Source organism: Gobius niger (assembly GCF_951799975.1).
Source record: "Gobius niger genome assembly, chromosome: 20".
Taxonomy (NCBI): Eukaryota; Metazoa; Chordata; class Actinopteri; order Gobiiformes; family Gobiidae; genus Gobius; species Gobius niger.
Genome location: NC_136871.1, coordinates 5,833,112 through 5,852,277, shown reverse-complemented (window position 1 = coordinate 5,852,277; position 19,166 = coordinate 5,833,112). Strand labels below are relative to the sequence as shown.

Below are 19,166 nucleotides of genomic sequence, written 5' to 3'. Positions count from 1 at the left end.
GCTGAGCTGTCAAGTTCACTGACTTGGTTTTGACAGCCATGATTCTGATTTCTTTCAGGTTCTCCTGACGAGAAGAATTGAGAATTTTTGTGTATTCGGAGATGCTTTGTGCTATCCCGATTTTCTCTGTTCTTACTGTGATGAGTGTAATGACCCCCCTGTTGGAGATGCTGCTTTGTTTGGCACTGTTTGCCATAGGCGGGGTTTTGCCTACACTCAAGTTCAGGGCTGGAGAGCAGCGTTTGCTTATGCTTCTCATTTGTCTGTTGACATTGGGCCGGTTTTACTTCACTTTTGCGTTTCTCTGCTGGAGAAGAACGCATGTTTGAACTGCTTGACTTGCAGTTTTGAGTTCTTATCTGTTGTGAGTTCTTTAACTCGAGATTAAGAACTGGGGAAGGTTCTGGATGTTTTATCATCGATTGTTTGTGTTTCATGAAAGCACGCATCGCTAGTTCACGAAGCTGGTAGCTCGTTTGAGTAGCGGGATCTGCGGTGATGCCAAGGTGGTACTTTGTTGTGGGATGAAGATTTAGAACAAAAAGTGTTTTAAAGTGGAGATCTTCCTCCATCTCAAGTTCATTTGAACTAAAGTAGGCATCGCGCAGTCTGCAGTAATAAGCCTGTGGAGACTCTTGTCGAGTCTGCTTCACATTTAAGGCTGCAGTTAGGCCAGTAGTCAGGCAGTTTGAGAACTCTTTTGTGAGAGCTTGGCAAAGGCGACCATAGTCTGCCTTTGTGTGACACGCCTGTCTATCAATGAAACTTCCCACATTTCTACTTGAAGTAAACCTGATTAGGTAAATTCTATCTTCTGCCGTAGAGTCTGGAAATCTACGCAGGTAAAAGTCAATGTCATTTAAGTAGGTGCTTGTGTCGTTAGCACCATCAGACTTGGGATCAAAGCGAATGACATGTTGTGCAATTCTGTCAAGATCTTTGATTGGAACACGATATCCACGCTCAAACTCACCAGTGGAGATCTTGACGGGATCGTTTGTTTCCTGTGAAGCATAACATTGATCAGGTGGCTCAGAGATGAGCCTGTCCAACCGCTGCAGGTGCGGTGGCTTGGGGTTCAATGTTAAAGCAGGTGGGGGAGAAAAGTCCCTTAAGAACTTATTTGTTTTCTCCTGAAGTGTTCCCAGGGGATACACTTGAGATCTCACTCCTTGTTCAGGAGGATCTTCTTGCTCTCTTTTAAAGCTCTTTTCTTCCTCACTGATCGTGCGCCGTAGCGTCGTGTGATCTATTTTAATCTGAGCTGCTGTAAGCTGGCTCTGAATGTGAGTTAGTTTTGTTTTGTCCTTTTCTTGGTTTTCTTGGAGAATCAAAATTTCCGATTTTAAATCTCTTACCTCTAGGGTGGCTTTATTGAGAAGGCACTCAGACCTGTTAAGGTTCTGAGTCGTCCTGTCTAGCTCAGCATGGGCTGTCACTAGCTCCTCTTCTCGTTCCGAGAGGGTTCTGCTAGTTTTGTCAAGTTCTGAATCTGCAAATTTCAGTTCTTGCTCTTGCTCGAAGAGTTTTTGTCCTACCTCTTGATGTTGGTTTTCTAGATGTTTAGTTTCTTTGTCATTCATAAGCTTTGCATTCTCTTCTTGGAGAGAGGCATTTTGTGATGCAAGTTCATCATTTTGTCTCCTTGTGTCAGTCAATGCTTCTTGTGTTTGTTTAAGTTGTAAATGCATTGCAATTGCCATTTTAGCTAACAATGTCAGATTCTCCTCTTGTTTTCTTGCAAGTGATGTTATACTTACTAAAGATGTAATTATGGATTCAAGTTCAGAGGGATCTGTTCCCTGCATTTTGTCTACACAGTCAAGGACGTCTCCCTGGCCTGGTCTGCAGACAGCGGCGAGGTTCTCTAGTTCTCTCGGAGGCATGTTGCTTTATCAAAACTCAGACAACTTTAAAGTCTGACTTGACCTTCTGTGGGTCACAATGAAACAAACCAGTTTTAATTGTACTTAACTACAACCAGGGTTGATAGATGGAATGAAGCAAGACATGAAAGGAGAATGGGACAAAATGAATGAGAAGAAAGGACATCGACATTTTGGAGAGTGATTATTGAATTAAAATTTAATTAATTAATTAAATTCAATATCAAAATTTGACTTAACTGATTGATGACTGTCCAGCAGTCAGTCAGTTAAAATTGATTTCAAGAGGTGGATGAAAATTCACTAAGTTTTACTTAGAGAGGGTAAATTTGAATTGAGCCCTTTAGCTTAAAAATTGTAAAATTTTATGCGTTACAATTTGAGATTGCAATTTAAATTGCAAGGCTGAGCATTGGTCTAGATAAAGGCAAATAAGAGCTTGTAGTGTGGCCACAAAACAAGTCATTAAGTTAGACCCAATCAGAAAAGACCAGTTAAAGCCGAAGACAAGTGTTAGTCTTGAGAAGGAAGAACAGTACAGTAACTGTTAAAGATGGAAAAGGACAATGTTTTGGCTTTATTTTCAATAAAACAACAGTAAACTAAGGTACAACTAAATGTTTTATAGTTTAAGTTTTATTGTCTAAGTTACTCAAGTAAAGCTTACTTACTTGGAAGAGAGCGTTGTGATCAAAGCTCACTTAAAATCACTTCTGCCTCTGTCTCCTCCTTCACGGTAGGGGGCAGTGATTGTGGCACAGCCTTCGGTAGGCGGGCTCTAAGGAAGTGATGTCATTAAGACCGGCCCACTCTGGGGAATGATTGACTCATTCTGGCGCCAAGGGCCAGGGGTGAAACATCTCCTTGACCAGAGCTGTAAGGAGGGGGGTCTCAGGGGTGTTATCTGAGCTCCTGCAGGGGAGGACAGTTTAACACCGATGCAGTTTAAAGTTACAATTTCTGGAAAACTCGCAGACAAATTATATTACTTACTGCAAAATACAGGTAATTTTTAATACTGGAAAATTCGCAGCTATTAAAATTTGGTTACCTTAAGGCCTTTGAGAATTGTGCTTTTGATAGCACAAAGAGAACATGCATGTTTGAAAGTCACATTTAAAATAATGTGCTGCGACCTGTAAACGGTAGCATTGAGAGAGAGTTGCGCAGAGAGTTTTGTTTTCAATGGACACCTTTAAAATGCATTTTTCATTCTTTTTCAACAACTTTTTGATAAGATTGAACCTCAAAGTTTGCTTTGGAATGATCAGTGATCATTAATAACAGATAGAGTTTATGACGCCTCACACGGGGCACCAAAATATATGTAGGGTATGAGGGTTTATTAATCAATTAATTTGTATATTAATTAATTAATAGGTTGTAGATTAGCCTTAAAATTTAACGGGGCACCAGTTCTAAAAGCGAACAAAATAAAGTAAGAATAGGAGGCTAAACTACAGATTTATCTGAAGGAAATGAGGTCTTGGACGTACACATGGACCCTTATTCTGGAATAATAAACATAGACATTACCAAAGCAAACTGTGGTTTATGGAGGTTTAATGATCAAAATCAATTAACAGACGGCATTAAATATTAAAGTGCAAACAGAATAACCTAGAAGGCTAACAGGATGAATAATCAGATAAAATGTTCTAAAATTGTATCTGAAAGTCAGTAAGGTGGTTAGAGGTTATGTGAGTCTTATTGAGCCAGGTCTATGAGATACGCTTACGATCGTGAGAGAAAGGCTTTCCACTCCAACTGTGGTCCGGCTTCCAAAGTCCTGGTGACCGACGTCCTGTGGTTTCTCTCGGATGGCTATCTCAGCTGATGCAGGCGCGGGGGTCTGGGGTCTCTCTCTCCAGCTCCTCGGGGCCTTGGGGTTTGGATTGACCAGCTAGACTCAAATTGGTTTCGCTGAAAGCTCAGCGATCAAAAATGTTGTTGTCTTGTAGGAAAAATGCAAATGTTCTTAAAAGAAGTAACTGGTAGTTACAAATCACGTCAAATGACGGGCTCAAACTTAAAGTTCTTGTGGTCCATCTGAGACAAAGGAGAGGTCAGAGTTCAGCGGGGGATGTTAGCCATGTGCTCATCCTGCCGTCTCTCCTTCTCCAACCCTCTCAGAAGCGCGTTTTAAAAAGAAGAGCAAGGGTAAGGGGAGTTTCTGGCTATTTCTCCTTCCTTTATACCAAGGGGGCGGCCCCTTTTTCTCCGTGGATTCGACCAATCGGTCGAATTCAGTCCGTAACTCGATATGACGATCCCAAGTGGGAATGTCTTTGGGAGAGAATTCAAGAAATACATTTCTATTGCGATAAACACATTAACAACTTCACAACTTTCCAAACAACATTTCGACAGTATGTTTGTACATTGCGTCTTTGTTGACCTGGGGAAGAATTCATCATTAGAACAGATTGGTTGAGTTCATTCTCACTGTCCATGAATTAAAGAATTGGCTTATTACTCAAATCGGATGTTTGAGATTCAGTCTTTAGTCCAATTCGAAGGTCAATAAAGAGTTCTCGTCTGGTTGTGAAGTCTAAAGGAAAGATCGTCACAGTCTTTTTCTTGTCCCGAACTGTGTTCAATCTGGTAGGCCATTCACAAGAGTGAAGACGCGTCTTGAAGTGGGGGTTTTGGTTATCTCTGGAATGCGGTAACCACGGTGAAGAGGGCAATAGGTCACCCACATGCTACAATGCGCTTTGTAATGTAACTGAAAATTGTCATTTCTTTTTCAAGTTGAGGAACGACAACTATGGTAATTTAATCCAGTTCAGATGTTGAAATAAATCCCGCTCAGGGCAAGTGTTAATTGTACAGAGCACAATTCGCACGCAGAGTAATTCAAAGTGTGTAATTGTAAGGTGCATAAAAGTACAAGAGGCCAGATCCACTTCAGACATCAGTGGATAAGAACAGCTGGAGAAGTCGAGCAGGTTTGTGGAGTGAAAGCGAGACGATGATAAAACAAGGAGCACAAGAAGAGTTTAAGCATCAAACAAAGGGTGTTTTTTTGTACGTCGATGTGCGTTTGTCTGTGAGTGATGAAACGCAATGGCTGTTTGGTTTTGAGTGTCCCGTTCTCACCGCGAGAAACCCTGTACCTGTGCAGAGGAGGCACAAAAGACATTTCAGCCGAAGACGAGCTTATTACGCTTCGCTTCAGCTGGTTTGTTCTTGTTGAAAACTGAGATGGATTTGTAAAGAAGCTGCAAACGTGACCGCGTCCATGTGCGTAGATAAGCCACTCTTGTTATCAGACGAACTTTGAGAAGACAATGTTATCACCAGCAAGAATCATCATTGACAATGGCATTTTGAAATTTTCCCCCCAATGCGCCTGACCTTATTCACGCATGCACTGTGAATAACTTACTCAGTGTACAAGGCATTACATAAATTGTGTCAAAATGAAGTCCTTAATGTCAGTGTTACTTTTACTTCATAAATTCATAGAAAATACAAAACTTGAGGTCTAACACGGTGGTTCCCATTACCTTGTTTGTCTTGCCCACCCCTTGAACCCTTCAGAGGTAATCCACGTAACCCCACCTCAAGGATGTTGCAGATTATTGAGAAAGGATCAATAAAATTAGTACTACGACAATGTTAATGGTAAAATTCAAACATTTGACCGTAAAAAGTGTTGTTTAAATAGCCTTTACTTTAAGAAATTACGTTGTAATAGTAGTAGGGAAGGCAAGTTTATTTGTAGACCGATAAAATCAATAAAAACATCAATTTAAAATTACTCAATTACAGTAAAAGGCTAGCCTGGCTAACGCCAGACTAAAATCACAAGTGATATTTAGTCTCGGGATCACCAATTTATTTTCTCGTAGGAGAGGTGTGGTTTACGATTGTCCATACTCGTTTATTGGGCGACACTAATGTGTATCATGCGTCTGCACGAGGCCACAGCCAATCGTATCCGATGACGTATGACGTACCCGCTGTAAACTTTCGAGCTAAACTATTTAGAACAAGGTCTAAAGCTTGATTGAAAAATAGCGTCGCGTCTGCTGCTGTCATGTTGGATCCGTAAATTAACTTTTTTTTTAAAATCCGTAAATAAACTACAAGCTTCCGTATATCGAGTAGCTCGTCATCGTCTTGCCGTCCCTCCTCGTTCTGTGATTGGTTCCCAAATCCATGCGAAAATTTCGGCCATGGTCCCCAGGCTGTTGTGCAGTTCGAAATGATTCGAGCGCACACAGCAGCATGGCGTTAGCCAGGTTAGTAAAAGGCAAGAGTGCAGATGAAATACTTTCAGTTATCAAATGCATGGGCAAATCCAGCCTGGTTTTGAAAAGGGTTTATTATTGACTCTGGGAACCACCAGATTCTTAAACTAGCACTGGATTGACCAGGACTTTGTTTTATTTTGTTTTTTGGATTGTGAAGCCTCTGACAAGATATTGGTTCTATCTCAATGCTCAAAGTTACAGTATGTGTCTGGCATTTTTATTGCCCTGTCAAATGCCCAAAATTGCTGCAAGAATGCATGAAAAATGAACAGCTGACATTGGACAGTTGCATTTTCATCACTCTTTGGTCTCGTAATCTCCTTAATCTTGGACATTCCTGCTGTTTCGCGGTAAATCAGTGGTTCTATTTCTGAGACGGCTTCTGTTAATGCCGCGTCATTACAAACTACACGTCTGTATTTGCTCCACTCGTCACGAAGCCCCTCGGTTCACGCGCTCGTCTCCCAGGTGCATGGCATAGTCGGCATACCTCAAAAACACCAACACTTTGACCTGGTTTTTATTTAACGGCTTCACGTGCAAATATGTCAACAAAGTGGCCTCAAAAGATCTGGCGAAACAACACAATTTAGGGTCACGACTTTCTGTGGTTTACACTGTGACATTTCTAAATATTTGAACAGTTTGGTTTCATTGTAAGGATTACTGACTATCTGCAGTATGTGGGAGGAAAACAAACCAAATACCTCTTGTGTTTGCTTGAAAATTACCCCTTTTTCTTCTTTCTGCTGCTGAACTGGGAATATTGACCATCTGAGACTTTGGTTTGTTCCTTTTCTCATTTTTCTTTACCCGATAGTCGGCGCTTAATAGGGATGCACCGATACCAGTATCGGGTATCGGGCCACATGCTTGTACTCGTACTCGTACTCATTCATTAGATCCCGATACCAGAAACCGATACCATTTGACGTGTGGCCAGCGCAGCTACGAGGCGCAGCTCTCAGCTGAGGAGAGAAGAATCAACAAACTGGAGAATTCTTTAGTGTAAATACAATAATCCACATAGAGCTGACTTTATTACAGACTGCGCTCTCTAGATCAGAGTCTGAGCTGGATTTAACCAGAGTTTAATGTTGTTAGTGCTGCAGCGTCTGCAGTGTTTACAACATACAGGCTAACGTTGCTAACTCGCGGCTAGCGCAGTTTTGGCCATTCTGACGCCGTTTTATGCCCAGGGGTTTATTCATCTGAAAAACTAACCCAGCGACTAAAAAGTCCTCAGAAAATCCAAATTAAAGACATACAGCATGTTTATATTGAGCGAAAATGAGCTGCAGCAAAACAATGAAAACTCTGAAGCTACTCGTTAAGTTACTACAAACACACGAGAAAATACACGGAGCTGAAGTAAAGATGAAAAGAGACCATTTAAGTAACATCTCAATACTATTGTTAAATAAAAATACATAAATGAATAAAGCACAGGCATTTGGACATGGGCTTTTCTGTCTGTGATGGACAGTGCAATAAAAATTTAAAATTATATTGAATGAAAATAAAGATAAATAAATAAATGGCATCAGCACAATTCTAATATAACTGCTCTTAAATGTGTCGCCTACTTTACTGAAGGAAATGTACACGAGTAAATTTACTAATTACAAACCAATCTGCTGTGAAAAAAGTAAGAATGTTGAAGAAAATGCCTTACTCGTATCGGTATTCGGTATCGGCGAGTACTTAAATCCAAGTACTCGTATCGGTTGTAGAAAAAGTGGTATCGGTGCATCCCTAGCTCTTAACGGTTATTAATCAGTTAACCAGCACTGAAATGTACCCCTGTGCCAAAGTGTACCCAGGCGGCTCGTTTAAACAGCTCCTGGTTGGGATTCCTGCACAAACCACTTGGACCGTTTGGATAAAAATAAGAATGTGGCCTGTAAAACCCATGGAGCGCATGGCTAATTAAGCACAAATACACAAAGTCTGTGTGCTAAGTGCTACGTTGCTCAATTCTCACAATGTTAAGCTTCCACTCCCCACTCCTCATCAAAAAGGTGACCCAAATGTTTACTTTATGCAAGTTTTTAGTGCTAAATACTTCCCATCCAGTCCCACTGATGTCAGCTAGAGCCCCACGGTTCGACTATTTTCCGGATCCTCCTCTTCAGCACATTGGAGTAGACCTTACCAGAGAGGCTGAGGAGTCTGATCCCTCTATAGTTGGAGCACACACTCAGACCCCTCTTCATAAAGGAATAGGCCAGCGTTTTTACATACTGAGATATGTTCTTACCTTAGCCTTGACGAGTTCTTTAGGACCTGTCTGATCTTCACCCGTGCCTTCAGTCACGTAAACACAGCACAGACGGCGTTAGCATTTAGCCTCTCCCTCTCTCCTCTATAGCTCCAAAACAGGTCAAGATAGAAGCTACCAAGCTCTTCCACGTTTTCCCTATTTAAATATGGTTACGTGAAGTGTTACACTACAAAGTATAATTACACAAAATTAAACAATGTGGATTTTCTAAGCGGATAAAAGGGGGAACTATATTGTAAGGCGTAATAATACCAGGAGTAGTTCGAAATCCGCGCAGTAATCTTCACTTAACTGTGCGGATGCCAAATTACTCCTGGTATTATTACGCCTTACAATATAGTCCCCCCTTTTATCCGCCTAGAAAATTTCTCTAAAGATTCTATTTTCCCCCTCGGCGAAGCCACGCCCCCTTCTATGACGAGATGCCGTCTGTATCTATATCACTCCACTGCAGCTGTTTCCATAGTAACGATAAACAACTGGAACTACTTTCAGGTAAAACTGATTAAAAAGTGAAATAACTCCAGCCGAGGACTTTAAAAAATAAGCAAACAGTGAACAGTTTCAGTTGGCGGGACCGTGGTAGCGGGATAATGCCCTCCGCACTAATTTTTTAAATATTTTTTTTTATTTGTCCTTTATTTATCCAGGGTAAAACTCATTGAGATTAAAAATCTCTTTTTCAAGAGTGTCCTGGCCAAGATGCAGGGGAACAGGTTTACATGCAAGTTACAATTTTACACACATAATCACAAAAGAAACATTGCATAATTTAAAGTTTAAATCGAGATAATACACTCAGATAAAACAATGGACACCTCGTCGTGCATTATCCCGTACATATTGAACATATTTGCATGTTTTGAGGAGAGCGTATTGAACGATTGAACATAATCTGAGGATTGTTGCATCCTTGCCAATACGACACCTGTCACTTTTTTCATTATTATTCAGCTGGTGTAGCCAGTAAATAAAACTCTGTTATAAAACTATGATGCAGTAACAGTGATGCAAATGTGACGGGTGATTGAATGGACACTCTCTCATCACTCTGATCCTTTCACGAGACGCACCGCTGCTTATTGTTTGTACCACAGCGTGTCTAAAACGTGCCCTGTATGTTGATCTGTGTTGCAGATTTATTGCCAATGCTTGTGCCCGGAGTCTCTACATCCAGCCGGGCGTCGGCCGAAGAGCCCAACCCAACGCTGTGCTGGAGAAAGTCTTCACATCCATCACAAAGGTCGGCTGCCGGAGAGTTATATCACCATTTGTATCAAACTTACTGTTCTCTGTGTTTAGTTGTTGGGTGTGTTCTTCATTAAAGGGCACTTTCTCTGCTCAGGCTTACCGTAAATTCTCTAATACTGGCCTGTATTCCATTAGTGGCCGGGTCTCTGACAGAGGCCGGGTTCGCGGCTGGCGGAGGCAAATTAAAGCCGGTCTCTAAAACAGGCCGGGGCTTTTATTAAAACTATAGCGGTAGAAATATTCCCCATGTTAGGAATTTGTCTCATACTGGTGTAAATGAAAACTCACGTGCAGGAAGTAAACAAACGGGAACCCGGGCCGAGGGGGGACGCTGCAGAGGAGCTGATCCGAGCGTAACTTTGACACAGACACATTTTGCCACTTTTCAAACCTCCTGTGACTATTTGTGGAAACAGGGCAACAAATGTTGTGTGACCCTCCAGGGTTTTAATAAAGTCACCATCGCGTCTTCAAAGCACGTCCAGCTGCTCCGTGTGCAGGTCAGTCCCACGCCTCAAAATAACTCCTCCGATCAGCGCGAGCGTCTCGTCTTCTCTCGGGTCAGTCTCATGATCGATCACAAACACAAACGCTCCGTCTAAACTAAAGTTTTACACGAGATAACAACAAATAATCCGGTCCGCGATCAAAACGAAACAGAAACCTGCAGTGACATTGATATCAATGCTCCGCTAACAGCAACGAAACACTTCCTGTTGTCCCGACAAAATAAAAGGCGTAAATTTTCCAGCCGCTGGGAGAGGGTTTGAAATGTTAATTAATAAATGAACCTAATATTTTAGGTGCAAATGGACACAAATGTCGTTTTTCTTCGTTTTCCTGGTCGTCCGTTTTGCTCAAATAGAAATAAAGGCCTGTCTCTAATTGTGGCCTGGTTCCAATAAAGGCCTGGTCCTAGATGCCCTTGAGTAAATAAAGACTCCGGCCTCTATTAGAGCATTTACAGTATTTTCTTTTAGCAATTTATTCAGTTGTAGAACTTAGATTGGATTTGTGTTTTGTTTCATTCATGCTAAAGCTCACTGAACTCTGGAGGTTATTGACTTTCAAAAGAAGAATGACATTTTCACAAATAGTGCAGGCCCTAGTGTTGGGTTTTCAAAACCTCTGTCACAAAGCTTCGTTTCCCTCTGCTTCTCTAGAATCCAGACACGCGGCACCTGGATGGCCTGTCCAAGCAGCTGGACTGGGACGTCCGCAAAGTGCAGCACTGGTTCAGGCACCGCAGGAACCAGGACAAGCCCAGCACGCACACCAAGTTCTGTGAAAGCATGTGCGTCTGACTCCGCGACCTCTCTGCACAGTCACATACACAGACACAGGGGAGGGCGGGCTGCAGCTGCGGCTCCTGTCCACGACTCCAGACGCCATTGTTCTTTTCTGTTCATACTATACAGAATCTACACTGCAGGCCCGATGCTTCACACGAATGATAATGCATTGTTAAAGTTGTACAAATGTGCCTAATATTACTAAGACTCTGGTGGTAATCTGGATTGGGAAGTAATTTTTTCACTCATTCTCCCGTGGACTTTATATTCTTGATCATAGTGAACTGAAACTTCAAACACCAAAATGAAACTAAACATTTACCACAAATATAAACTATAATCAGGCTATTGTCTGTAGAGCCCTTTGCTGATTCGCTTCTGCTATGCCTTTATTTTGAATTTTCTTCAGAAAAGTCCACAGGAAAAATGAATAGTGATGTTTAATTGACTCACATTTTAGACGTTTGTTCAATGTTGTGTTTTCCAGGTGGAGGTTTACATTTTATCTGGGTATATTTATTTATGGAGTACACTTTCTATGGCAGGTGAGCCAATGTTTCCATTTTCTGAAATGTTTGATGTTTCCAACTTTTTATTCTCTTTTTTTTGTATCTTTTTGTTTCAATCATTGAGTGTGTTTACATTGCCTGGCTCTGCCGTGCTATTCCCTGTACGTTCCACGCAGGGGTGTCAGTCTGGTCACGGAGCAACTGGAGCAGTTTGAACGGGCCTAGTGAAATAAACCAATTAGCAATTAGCGGACGTGACGACAGCTGTAGTCCAATTCACTAAATATGAACTGAATATAAACTCATGTGGATGTGAAATCCTCAACTACTTCATCCATGATTAGTTTTGACTAATGTTAACGTTTAAGGAATAGGCCACCGTTTTTACATACTGAGATATGTTCTTACCTTAGCTTTGACGAGTTCTTTAGGACCTGTCTGGTTTTCCCCCGTGCCTTCAGTCACGTAAACACAATCAATCAATCAATCAATCAATCAATCAATCAAAGTTTATTTGTATAGCACCTTACAACAACACAAGGAAGACCAAAGTGCTTCACAGACAGATAAAACAATATTAAAAAATCAATCAATCAAATAAGTGCGATCTAAGTCTTAAAAGCTAGTTTGAAGAGATGTGTCTTTAATCTAGACTTAAAGAGGGACAGCTCTGTGAGAACACAGCGCAGACGGCGTTAGCATTTAGCCTCTCCCTCTCTCCACTATAGCTCCAAAACAGGTCAAGATAGAAGCTACCAAGCTCTTCCACGTTTTCCCTATTTAAATATGGTTACGTTTGGCATCCGCACAGTAAAGTGAAGATTACTGCGCGGATTTCGAACTACTCCTGGTATTATTACGCCTTACAATATAGTTCCCCCTTTTATCCGCTTAGAAAATCCACATTGTTTAATTTTGTGTATTTATACTTTGTAGTGTAACACTTCACGTAACCATATTTAAATAGGGAAAACGTGGAAGAGCTTGGTAGCTTCTATCTTGACCTGTTTTGGAGCTATAGAGGAGAGAGGGAGAGGCTAAATGCTAACGCCGTCTGTGCTGTGTTTACGTGACTGAAGGCACGGGGGAAGATCAGACAGGTCCTAAAGAACTCGTCAAAGCTAAGGTAAGAACATATCTCAGTATGTAAAAACGGTGGCCTTTTCCTTTAAAACGATAGTCTGGAAGTCTACACGTTATATAAAATGTGCAATATCGGCCACCTGCCCTTGCATTTTCATGTAAAGCAAATAATGATATATATATTATTTTTGTAAAGTCCCTCCTTCCCGGATCTCAGCGACTAATCAGAGTCTATCCTCCCGCGTTGACCAATGAGACGAGCTTTTCCTGTGAATCAACCTGTCAGGTCCAATCAAGAGGAGGGGGAGGAGCTTGATTGTTTACTTTTGAAAATCCTGTTCCTGCTCTCCTCATTTTGCAAACCAGGAAAGGCCTTTATGGATAAAGAGGGGAGGAATTTGATTGTTCACTTAGATGTCACTCGATCTCTCCTCACTTTGCAAACGTACAGACTATCACTTTAATTGAACTAGCAACATAGCGGCGCATTGAGTGACGTAACCTTGTCATTTCTCTGTGACGGTCGTGACATTTCTTTAAACACAGAGACAAACTATCCAAGGAAGCGCTTAAAACTGTAGATGTCCCGGCTTCTGCAACAGAGATTTTCGTTTATTTTTACGAGATTTTTAAAGCCCAGGTACCCGCTACAATCTCTGTAGGAAAACCTCTGCCCGTCGTATCTGTTTCGAAAGTTTGCACATGATCAAGTACATCAGCAACTGTAGGAATATCCCATTGAGAGTCTCCTGGTTTCTAATAAGCTAGATATTGGGGTTATCCAGGAAACTGACATCATGAGACTGTGTTTACATGGACACGGACAAAACCAGGACACTTAAAATCCCTGTCAATAACCTGGATGCTCGACTGCATGTAAACACACGAGATACAGATGGCGTCTTTGCCCATAAATGGTCACGGTCGAAGCAGCCAGAGCGGGAAAACAAAGAGTAGAAAAAAATGTTACTTACGTCACCATTACTTTAACAAATGCTGAATTATGAATGTATTTTTCTACTAACTAAAGAGACAGACATGAAGATGAGAAAAGTGATTCAACAGCCCATAAAAACTTTGAAAACGGACAATGCTGACAGGAATCTAATGTTAGCTTCATGCTATATATGCTAACGTTAGCTACAAGTGCCGTTTTTCGCTTCTACCAAACAATTTGCTGTGAAAAAAACATCTTTAAGGACACGACTTTGGCTTGACGTTATTTGCATGTGATAAATATGTTTATAATCTGCTAGAAAATTGCCAGTAAAAAATTGTCATTCCCAAAACATTCTTCCTTCTCCCTCGTCTAGGCCACGCCCCCGTCTGTATCTATTGGCCTATTCTAATTGGCTTGTGTCGAGTTTATTGTGACTAAAGGTCAGCACACACTACACGACTTTTATGCCCGATTTCGCTCTAATTCCCAGTCGTGCCGAGTCTAATCGAGTCGCGTCTAGTCGAAGGCGGTCACACAGAGGCGGGTCATGTAGTGTGGGCAGTAGAAAGACGCGACTAGACTCCAGTCGTAGGAAATCAAACATGTTTGATTTTTAAGCCCGATTTTGGACGCGCAGGAGAAACCTGGGTGATTTTACCGACACAAATGTGAATGACAGAGAGATATAAAGACAGAAAAACACCGCCGCGCCTCCTTTTTTCACTTCTCTGTTAAACCAGCGGCACAACCAACTCATTTCATGGCCACAACCCCACACACGAAACAGCACAACTTTATATCACCAAATGTTCACGACGACCACCTTTTCCAGCTACATTTCAACCACGAACAGAGTTTAGCGGCTCTTACTGAGTTTGAAGACGAACTGTTCAGCTTCACCTCGCCGCTAACGGCTAGCCTTTCTCCGCTCGCCTCTCCCCGCTTTCTCCGCTGTCTCCTCCATCTCGAAGCTGACACCCGTCTCCTTTTCTTATTAAATCCACTGAAATACGTCCCGCTTCTTCGTGTCGCCAACTTTTATCTCCATTTGACAGAACTATAGCCAAGTTGAAGGCTTCGTAGTAGCAGTAAGCTAGCGCTGCGGTGTTGTGACATTGTTGACACCGTTGACCAATCGGGACCCGCACACGTTATCCCACGCTCACAAACACAGGCCTGTCTTTGCGGATTTGGGGTCAGTTTTCGAAGCCGTAGAGAGGACAGACGCGCTGTGTTATAAAACATCAGCTGTTTGTCAGAATCGTGTGTCGCTCTTACGATTCTCAGTCGTTATGTGTGAACCCCCAGACGTTCGAAAATCGCACTGAATCCAGTCGTGTAGTGTGGACCCCCCGTTCTATATAAAATCGTTTACGACTAGAAAAGTCTTGTAGTGTGTGCTGACCTTAAGACCCAAAACATTGACGGGGGTATCAAGATGAATCCAAATAATTGTGACTATAAGAGTATTTTTGTTACTCCTTTATTAGCTAATATGTAGATGACTCTAACACACTACTTTTGTTTTCAGTCCCCCTGGATGTGGGACACAAGGCATTGCTGGTACGGTTACCCTTATCAAGTAAGTTTACTCCATTGTCATTAAAGACACCAGAAATACCACTGCAAGATCTTTTGTCTGTTGAATAAACCGCTGCCGGCCCAGTAGATCAGTGCACAGTATGATATTTCCACGTCTCGACTGTAGAGGAATGTAGTTTGTTTGGATAAAGCTTTGGTTTTGCTTGGCTTTCTGTCACTGAAGGAGCCTGCGACGTGTAAACCAAATATATTATCGGTCGCTTCTGCAAAAAATGTGGCGCAAAAATTTCAACAAAAGCTGTTTTTTTCATGCAGAGGATTCAGATTTTTCGAGACACTTGTAAAATGCAGCGTTCCCATAGACCCATAGACACTGTGTGGGAATGTAAGTTGTTTTAAGTGAAGGCACATGGCAGTAATTATGATAAGAAGCGCTTCTTTGTGACCGGGCACAGAGGCCGGGTCACGCACCGATCATTACTTCATTTACTCTAATTTACATCAGTTGTTCTCAAATTACTCACATCAAGTGCCATCTGATTTAATATTTGGCCTTTCAGGAGACACCAGACCTGGATCAGGATCAAATCAGGACTAAAATGGGTCAAATATGGAGCCAAAATCAACTAAATTCTGTCTAGACTGGGTGTAAACTAGAGCTGCACTGATCCAGCTTTGTTACTCCTGATATTTGAGTTTTAGTATCTACCGATATCCGATACCAACTGATATCATGAGACTTTATGTAACTAACATCAAACACGGATCACTGGACTTTTCTACATTAAATGCCCTCAGTTTAAACACCGGCTACATTTAAAGCTGCTCTCAACTACACTCCTGGATTTTTTTTCTTTAATAGTGAACCTTGCTGTGCTCCCTCCCCCTCCCCTCACCTGCTCTTCCCCCATCACTCCTCCTCCACAGACTGCTCTCTTGATGCTTTCAAAGAGAGAAGGGAAATATCAATAATCCAACACATTTATCAGCAGAATAAATGAGAAATGTTACAAAGTTAACATTTTGAGACTTGTACGTATTTGCTGAACTGCAACGTTCATGTAAGTCTGTGTTTTTTTTGGCATTTCAGAACATCAATGCTCCATTTAGAACAGGGGTGCTCAAACTTTTTGTCTCTGAGGGCCAAAATGAAAAAGTGTCTGTGGGTTGTGGGCCAAACACTGCGATGTGAAGCGTGAAGCACATATAACTACGAATAATAATAGTTACTTTATGTTCCTTTTTGGTATACATTTGCATTTAATTCTTTATGCAAATAACATGCTACAAAAGCCTAGTTTTAGCAGAACAAAATCAATTATTGTAGCAATATAGTGCAACATGTAAACAACAACATCACCTTTACCTGCAGTACCTACAGTGACTTTACTTCATTCATTTCTTTAAGTCAAGGAAAATGCCATATTAGACCAATTTGAAAGTGTCAGTTCAGCATAAATTCTTTTATAAGTCATATATGTCGATGGCCTTTGCAATAAAATATTATGGAAAAATGGGAAAGTTGATGCTACGACGCTCTATGACCAAGACACCAGAACAGTGTTTCCTTAACTTTGCGAAAGGAGTGAAACAGCGCCCCCAATTTGTCGCCAGTGGCCAAAAAGTGTACTGCATCCATATTCACCATTGAGAATGAATGGGAAAGAGTTAGTATTAACCAAATGCGGCGCAAAAGTAGGTCACTCTCTGGCGGGCCCCACTTTGGGCACCCCTGATTTAGAACTAAATTTACAGTGCAGAGCTTTTATTTCTCGCAACCCTTGAACGCCTCATACGCTTCCCTGTGCGTGATTGATGGAAGAAAAAAAACCTGACGGCCCCTGTAGATGTAAAAACAACAACATGACTGATTGTTCTCAGTGTCCCAATGTAATCCAAAAAGTAAGTATGGGTGCTCTTGGGAAAGGGATCCAGCTTGCAAAAAACGGCAAACCCAGGCACTCCAAAACCAATATGCACAGCACAAGGAAGTAAAAGGACTTGAATTATTTAGAAGGCGAAGCCAGCATGTTTCGACCACCAGGTCTTCGTCAGGGCTTAGTATAAAATGACCAGGTTAGGGAGTGGTCCAGAAATATTCAAGGAGCCTCGGCCCCCTGTAGATACTGGATTATTGAACAAACGATTGATGAGGATTTCAGCTGCATCAGAGCAGGTCGATCAGATGTTTATCATTTATCTTTTCTTTATCAGTCATAATGATAAACTCTGACTGTGTCGTGTGCTGTTGCTGCGGCTGCTGCTTCAAACATTTGCGATCCCTGCATGTGTTTGTGTTTACATGGAGGCAGGTGAGGGCTGTTCTGAGGGCAGGGGCGGACTGGCCATACGTCCATTCTGGAAGAGCACAGAAGGGCCACCGGCCTGGCCTCTCACCTTTCTCCTTAACCTCTCACACCCTCCCGTAATCGAGCTTTACCCAAATCTAAAAGCTTAAAAGAAAAGCATCCAAAAACAAGGATGAAAACGGAACAAAAATGTGCCGCAAAAGCAACAAAAAAAGTGACATAAGCACAAGAAAATGTGACCAAAACGAGACGACAAAGCAATGAAAAAAGCGATGAAAAAACAACCAAAACATGAAAAAAGAAAATGAAAAACAAGAGTCAAAAACACAACACCAAACAACAAAAACGCAACGAAAAGTGACAAAAACATGACAAAAATGCGGTGATAAAAAGTGACCATCACTCTTCTAGATTTTAACTTTCTTTGCGTTTCTCTCCAGTCAAGAAGCTTTTGGATTTGGGTAAAGCCAAACTCGGTTAAGTAGAGGTTAACATATGTCTTTGTGGAAGTGTCGCATTTACGCTAATTTGGGCCGGGTTGGTCAGAGTCCAGGGCTGTTTTTCAGTCCCAGTCCGCCCCTGTCTGAGGGTGAGGCAGAGGAAGTGCAGAGCGGGTCTTTGCAAAGTTGGCTCACTGTTCCGAAAAGCCGCTTTAATTCTAAAAATAAAGATACAAGATACAACTCACAACATAAAGGGACCTGATCTGATCATTAAGCAACTCGTGCATTACAAATATGGTTTATTATTTGTTATCTTTCACCTGTGACCAATGTTATTTTATCTATCCCAGTCTTCATTAGTTGATTCTCAGCACACTGCAAGTTGAATAAATGTAACTTTTTGTGTCATCGTTTTCTGTTGTCACTTTGATCCCCCTCGAAATGATTAAGAATAAAAACACAAACCAACTCTTCTCTTCTGTCTTTGCAGCCGCTGAGTTCTGGGATGTACTACTTCTACGTGATCCAGCTGGCTTTCTACTGGTCGCTCATGTTCTCCCAGTTTACTGACATTAAAAGGAAGGTAAGGCTCATGTATCCATTTCCACCCTGTAATCTGTGCATTTATTGCTCCTTATTATCAAACCTGGGGTTGTTTTAGATCAGGGGGAGACAAGTCTGCTCGATCACTTGTCATTTTTCTAGTCAAATGATGGGGATTCGAGCCCAAAGAGTACAAACAAAACAACAAAAGGGTCTGTGACAATATGTCCTGAATATGTGGGGAATTTAGCAGGTTTTAAAGCCTTTGTTGTGCCGTACCTTTAAGTGTACCCTGTTGGCTTGTGATTGCTTATAATCATTACCTGAAGTGAACTCTTGAGGACATCTCGCTCTGACTGTGTGTTGTGCTTTTCAAGGGTGAAGGATTTTAAAGGAATTTGGTTTAGCAGGTTTTCTCAGATTAATAAGCACCTTAGGATCTTTCACCATTGCCTCCTGACCTGTGTCACGCTTATTATGATTAATTGTTGTCAAAACAACATTGCAAGTTAATTGGTGGATTGTAAAGGTCAAAACACTTTAGTCACGTTTTATATTACTTCTGACCTCTACAAACACATACTGACTTTCTGTTGTACTGGTTAATTTCTACCATGTCCATTAAAAAGTGATAGATACAGACGGCATCTCGTCATAGAAGGGGGCGTGGCTTCGCCGAGGGGGAAAATATGACCAAATATGACCATCTATGGTCATGTTTGAAAACAGTTAAGGGGGAAAACAATTTTGTAAAAAAAATCTAAACTTTTTCTAATTATTCAAAAACTACTTTAACAATTGCTGAATTATGAATATAGTTTT

General features: G+C 41.5%; 1 protein-coding gene across 2 annotated transcripts in view; it reads left to right on the top strand.

The window, feature by feature from the left end:
* Positions 1 to 19,166, top strand: part of cers5 (ceramide synthase 5) — a 64,260-nt gene that overhangs the window by 26,608 nt on the left and 18,486 nt on the right. For both annotated transcript variants that reach the window (XR_013793990.1, XM_079579322.1), the window contains exons 2-6: positions 9,570 to 9,675; positions 10,847 to 10,977; positions 11,463 to 11,520; positions 15,039 to 15,089; positions 18,292 to 18,384. Coding sequence is in view for 1 of the 2 variants with exons in the window: in XM_079579322.1 (XP_079435448.1) it covers positions 9,570 to 9,675; positions 10,847 to 10,977; positions 11,463 to 11,520; positions 15,039 to 15,089; positions 18,292 to 18,384 (439 nt within the window). In the remaining variant the exon portion in view is untranslated. The remainder of the gene's footprint in view (positions 1 to 9,569; positions 9,676 to 10,846; positions 10,978 to 11,462; positions 11,521 to 15,038; positions 15,090 to 18,291; positions 18,385 to 19,166) is intronic.